The 5933-nt window shown below is 41.7% G+C and overlaps 1 protein-coding gene across 1 annotated transcript; it reads left to right on the forward strand.

The window, feature by feature from the left end:
• Nucleotides 1-2491: 2491 nt before the first annotated feature.
• kiss1 (KiSS-1 metastasis suppressor) lies at nucleotides 2492-5306 on the forward strand. The gene is made up of 2 exons (XM_069688336.1): nucleotides 2492-2585; nucleotides 5083-5306. Exons 1-2 carry the CDS (start codon nucleotides 2492-2494, stop codon nucleotides 5304-5306), a joined length of 318 nt encoding a protein of 105 aa, XP_069544437.1.
• The last annotated feature ends 627 nt before the right edge of the window (nucleotides 5307-5933 follow it).

Below are 5933 nucleotides of genomic sequence, written 5' to 3' on the forward strand. Positions count from 1 at the left end.
GAGAGAGAGACAACCAGGGGGAACCTGGAGAGAGACAACCAGGGGGAACCTGGAGAGGTCAAATGAACTAAACTGTTTCTTCAACAGGTTTAGTTCACCACCCTCATCTGTCTCCTCCACACCTTACACCTCCCAAACAACTCTGCTGCCTCCCCCCTCCCCACTCCCTGGTGAACTGCATAGAGCCCTCAATCTCAAAGGGCTCTTCCTCCATCGACACCTCGACCCCCCCCACCACACACACACACACACACACACACACACACACCCCTCACCCCCTCTGTGGACAGCTGGAGAGAATCCACCAGCGCAAGGCTGCAGGACCTGACGGCATCAGCCCCGTGGTCCTGAAGACCTGCGCTGTCCAGCTGGCTGAGGTCCTACAACACCTTCTTCAACCTGAGCCTGAAGCAGGAGGAGGTCCCGGTGCTGTGGAAGACATCCTGCCTGGCTCCTGTCCCCAAGAAGACGACTCCATCTGGCCTCAACGACTACCGACCGGTTGCCCTCACATCTCATGTGATGAAGGTGCTGGAGAGGCTGGTCTTGGCCCACCTCAGGCCGCTGGTGAAATCTTCTCTGGACCCTCTGCAATTTGCGTACCAGCCTCATGTGGGAGTGGACGATGCCATCATCTACCTGCTGCAACGAGCTCAGTCTCACCTGGATGGAACCGGTGACTCTGTGAGAATCACTTTCTTTGATTTCTCCAGTGCATTCAACACCATCCAACCACTGAGTGAGAAGCTGCGGGTGGTGGTGGTGGGGGGGGGGGTGGACGCGCCCACCGTCTCCTGGATCAATGACTACCTGACAGGCAGACCACAGTTTGTCCGTCTGGGCAGTGTGCTGTCTGATACGGTGGTCAGTGGTACTGGCTGTTCTGTCCCACTTTCTGTTCACCTTGTACACAACTGACTTCCAGTACAACTCAGTGTCCTGCCATCTGCAGAAGTTCTCTGATGACTCTGCAGTGGTAGGATGTATAAGGGACGGATGGGAGGAGGAGTACAGGACAGTAGTGGAGGACTTTGTGGAGTGGGCGGGAAGAAATCACCTCCTCCTGAACGTGGCCAAGACCAGAGAGATGGTGGTCGACTTCAGGAGGAAGACGACGGCTCCACAACCGCTGAGAGTTCTGGGAGAGGAGGTGGACATGGTTGAGGAGTACAAGTACCTGGGTGTGTCCATCGACAACAGACTGAACTGGAAGACCAACATCAATGCTGTCTACAAGAAGGTGATGAGTCAACTCTTTTTCTTGAGGAAACTTCGATCCTTCAATGTGTGCAGCGAGATGTTGGAGATGTTTTACCAGTCTGTTGTGGCCAGTGCTTTGTACTTCGCTGGGGTCTGCTGGGGGAGCCGCATTGGAGCCGGTGACACCAACAGACTTAACAAGCTGGTTAAGAAGGCTGGCTCCATCATCGGCTACAAACTAGATAGTCTGGAAAAGGTGGTGGAGAGGAGGACGCTGAACAAACTATTGTCCATCTTGGATAATCCTGTCCACCCTCTCAACCACCTGCTGCAGGGACAGCGGAGCACTTTCTCTAAAAGGCTCCTCCAGCTCCGCTGTCACAAGGACAGATACAGGAGATCATTCCTGCCCACTGCCATAAGACTTTACTCACCTCTGGCAAAATCCATCACAGTACAATAACACTGTTGACTGTGTTTCTTGGTTGCTTGTATATTATATATATATATATATACTGTACTGTATGTGTATATATATATATGTTGACTGTGTTTATTGGTTTGTTGTATATAATATATATAGATATATAATGTACTGTATATATACTGTATATACTGTGCATTTTATATTTATATTTTTTACTGCTATTTACTGCTATTTTATTTTATTGCTTTTCTATTCTATTATTTTATTCTATTGTTTCTATTATTGCTTCTGTATGTATGCTGCTGTGGCGAAAAAAATTTCCCCTCGGGGATTAATAAAGTATATACCTACCTACCTACCTACCTAGAGGAGGAGAGCTCAGAGGACATTCGCTGCTCCTTCACATTGAAAAGAGCCGTTGAGGTGGTTCTGGTATCTGATGTCTCCTGAGCACATGCAAGGTTTTCCAGGCGTGTCAAACATGTTAAAATAGTGTATATCTCATCTGGGAATGGTTGGAAAATATTTATATGGGGGACGTCTGTGCTAACTTTCTCAACCTGCTTCTGTTGTAACTTGAACTCAGAAAAGTGGCATAAATGGACAGATAGACAGTTTCAAATCTGTCAGGAAAACAACATCCAGTGGCAAATTCATGTATAATTACTGTAAATACAACAAATAATGAATAAAAAGGAAGAGTAACACATGAATTTGTGCTTTGTCGAATACAATTTTTTTCTGGTTGCAGCCAACTGCTTCTAGAAAACTTTAGCTACAACTTAACCTTCTGGGAATAATAACATGTAAATCCTTTCTGTCTGCTTGCAGGCGAATTTCAGCTCCTTCATCATTTCTGCCATCATGATGTCACCATTGATTGTTGCTCTGATGATGACTGCTTTGTCTACAGAGGTCTCCACAACCAGAAGTTTGAAATCCTCCTTCGGTAGTGAAGGTACAGTTGGAGATCTAAAAACTTGTAAAATCATTCTGCAGCTACAGATGATACACTGTTTGGATTACACACTGTATGTGTCAGTCATCAGTATCTGCGCGAATTCTCACAAATGATCTGTTACATCTCAGCACGATACACTTTCATATGTAAGCATGAAACATATCAATGAGGGGTTGTGCTTGGCCCTCCTTTATCAAGCTGCCTTCATAAGAGGGGAGATGTGATGTTGAGGGCCGGGGGGGGGGGGGTCACACATTTTCAAACAGATATTTATATTTGATTTGTTTTTATATCTGAGAAGTGACAGAAATAGGAAGAAATAAAGAGAACCATTTTCCAGTGTTACCGCCTCACAGCTGACAGTTTAGACAGGAAGTAAACAGATTGTTTGTCCAGCCCCATAAATATCATCTGTCATCTCTGATTAATGCCGCTCAACGCATTATGATGATCATTAACTCTGGTTGTAACTTGATGAAATGAGCATATGCCATTGTCAGCCTGATAAACTATGTTTTTAACAGTTACTTCATGAAGCCCTCATTTGATTAAACAAACACCTCCAGGGATCCTTATTGTTTTACATATACATTGTGTGCATAATTATTAGGCAAGTTGTATTTTTGATGATTCATTTTATTATTGAACAACTACAGGGCTCTCAGTCAATCCAAAATGTTTATAAACCTCAAACCTGAATATTCAAGAAAGTAAAAGTGAGATTTTGGCTTTCTTAGGAGAATATCTGTGTGCACAATTATTGGGCTACTATTCATGTGCAGAATTATTATGTAACTAAATGAAAATGTTCCCATCTCACTTGTTTATTTTCATCTGTTAAAGGGAGAATAATAAACAAACAACTCAAAATGTACAAATAAACATTTCTGACATTTAAAAAAAAAAAAAATCAGTGACCAATATAGCCGCCCTTCTTTTCAATAACAGTAATAATCCTTCCATTCATCGATTCTGTCAGTTTCTTGATCTGTTGATGAACTGTTTGTTCAGCAGCAACCACAACCTCCCAGACTCTTTTCAGAGAGGTTCCTGTTCTCCTTCAGCAGAAACCTCCTGTTTAAGAAGGACCACAAGTTCTCAACAGGGTTTAGGTCCGGTGAGGAAGGAGGCCATGTCATTATTCTTTCATCTTGAAGGCCTTTACTGGCGAGCCACGCAGTGGAATACTTCCATGGATGTGATGGAGCATCGTCCTGCATAAAGATCATGGTGTTTTTGAAAGATGCAGACTTTCTCCTGAACCACTGCTTGAAGAAAGTGTCTTCTAAAAACTGGCAGTAGGTTTGGGAGGTGATTTTGAGTCCATCTTCAACCCGAAAAGGTCCAACGAGTTCATCTTTAATAATACCAGCCTATACCAGTACCACACCTCCACCTTGCTGGCGTCTGAGTGGAAGTGGAGCTCTGTGCCCGTCACTGATCCGGCCACGGGCCCATCTGGCCACGGGCCCCTTCAGATATTTCTTGGCCCAGTCTTGACGTTTCAACTTATGTGTCTTGTTCAGTGGTGTCGGGTTTCAGCCTTCCTTCCCTCGGCCAGGTCTCTGAGCACTGAACATCTTGTACTTCTGGGGGCTCCAGGTAGGTTTCAGTTCTGGAATATGACAGCTGGAGGATCACGGCTTCCTGGCAGCTTCACGTTTCATTCTTCTCAAATCTTCAGCAGTTAATTTGCGTCTTTTTTTCTCAACACGTTTCTTGCAACTCTGTTGACTATTTGCAACAAAATGTTTGATGGTTCTGTGATCACGCTCCAATAGCTTGGCAATTTCAAGAGTGCTGCATCCCTCTGAAATACTTTTTACAATTTTTGACTTTTCAGAGTCCGTTAAATCTCTTTTTTGGCCCATTTTGCCTCCTGAGGAAAAGAAGCTGCATAATAATTATGCACACCTTGATAGAGGGTGTTGATCTCCTTAGGCCACACCCTCTATCATTACACAAATACACATCACCTGATATGCTTCGATCCAATAGGCATTCAAGTTTATATAGCTTGGAGTTGGAAAATATGCATACAAATTATGATATGGTCAAAATACTCACTTGCCTAATAATTGTGCACACAGTGTATGCCCTCACTGAGTAAAAAAGAAAATCATTGGACACCTGGATCTGAGTGAGTCAAGCAACATGTATGACAATGAATACAAAAACCTTTTTAAAAAAAATACATTTGGAGGAGCTCAAATTACAATATTTATTACAAGAAAGTAGGGATTTATTTCATTGTGTTTTTTTCCTCTGTGTTAAAAAAATAAATATTTAAAAAAAATAATATAAATATTTAAATATCTATCAACTGAAAATTATTTTATTGAAAATTATAATTATTTGGGTTTTTGGATTATAATTTCTTTTCATTTTATTATTTATTATTTTCACTTATCTTTTTAGCCATATTAGCTTTAATAAATATGTTGAAAAAGATACAAAGTGGAACTCTGACATCATTGTTTCGTTTGTCCTGTAGATCAGGCAATAATCCGCATTCTGAGAGATTTAAGCCATGTATTAACGCTGCCATCAGCAAAGATTTCTGGGAAAGTACCTGCTGACCAGGTTGGCACAGCTCATGGAAACATCCCCAGAGCAGGATGGTGGATCGCTAAGGTGGTGTTCCCTCCGTCTACGAAGAAACATCAAGCTGTGTCCTCGTACAACCTCAACTCTTTTGGTCTACGTTATGGGAAATGATACGAAGCCGAGTATCTGCTTTCACTCTGTTAAAGCGGATATTCACATTTTAAATTGTCCATAACTGTAATTAATATACAAACAATTTAATTTGCACATTTATAGCTGGGTAGAAGAAAACGCCAACATCAGTATTAAAGACTCAATTAAATTCAGAGAATGATTATTAAACTGTCGGTTTCCTTCACTGTTCACTCCAGAAGTACATTCAGAAAAGTAGTTTAATTTTAATGATAGAGTAATAAATACCATTGAAAATATGAGCAAACATGTTTATTCACATAATATAAAATGTTTTTTTTTTCTGTCAAACAAACATTTTTAGATAAATCCAAAAAGTGCATATAGTAAATACTGCTCTGGAAAGTCTCAGTTTGGAGGACTTGTTGTTCTTATGATTTTTACAGACTGATAAAACTTCATAAAACTACATGTGCATTTTAATCTTCATTTCCTCTATTATGCTGTGTGGTAAACCACAACTTTCCACTGAGGCAACAAAGTTGACTGGGTTTCCTGTTGGTCCGCAGCAAGAGTTTTCATTTCCGTTGATGTAGATAGCAGTTATAAGTAAGACTCAGGAATCAGACAGACACTGCATCAAACTAATCACTGATTGAAAATTAG

The sequence above is a fragment of the Brachyistius frenatus genome, unplaced genomic scaffold (assembly GCF_029030835.1).
Source record: "Brachyistius frenatus isolate BFR_SWC_R1_liver_20210118 unplaced genomic scaffold, ASM2903083v1 Contig_566, whole genome shotgun sequence".
Taxonomy (NCBI): domain Eukaryota; kingdom Metazoa; phylum Chordata; class Actinopteri; family Embiotocidae; genus Brachyistius; species Brachyistius frenatus.

What these genes read in the sequence shown, in the direction of transcription:
- kiss1 (XM_069688336.1), top strand. Translation starts at nt 2,492, where the DNA reads ATGATGTCACCATTGATTGTTGCTCTGATGATGACTGCTTTGTCTACA. An exon ending in ATCCTCCTTCGGTAGTGAAG is followed by an intron (nt 2,586 to 5,082) that starts GTACAGTTGGAG and finishes TTTGTCCTGTAG; the next exon opens with ATCAGGCAATAATCCGCATT.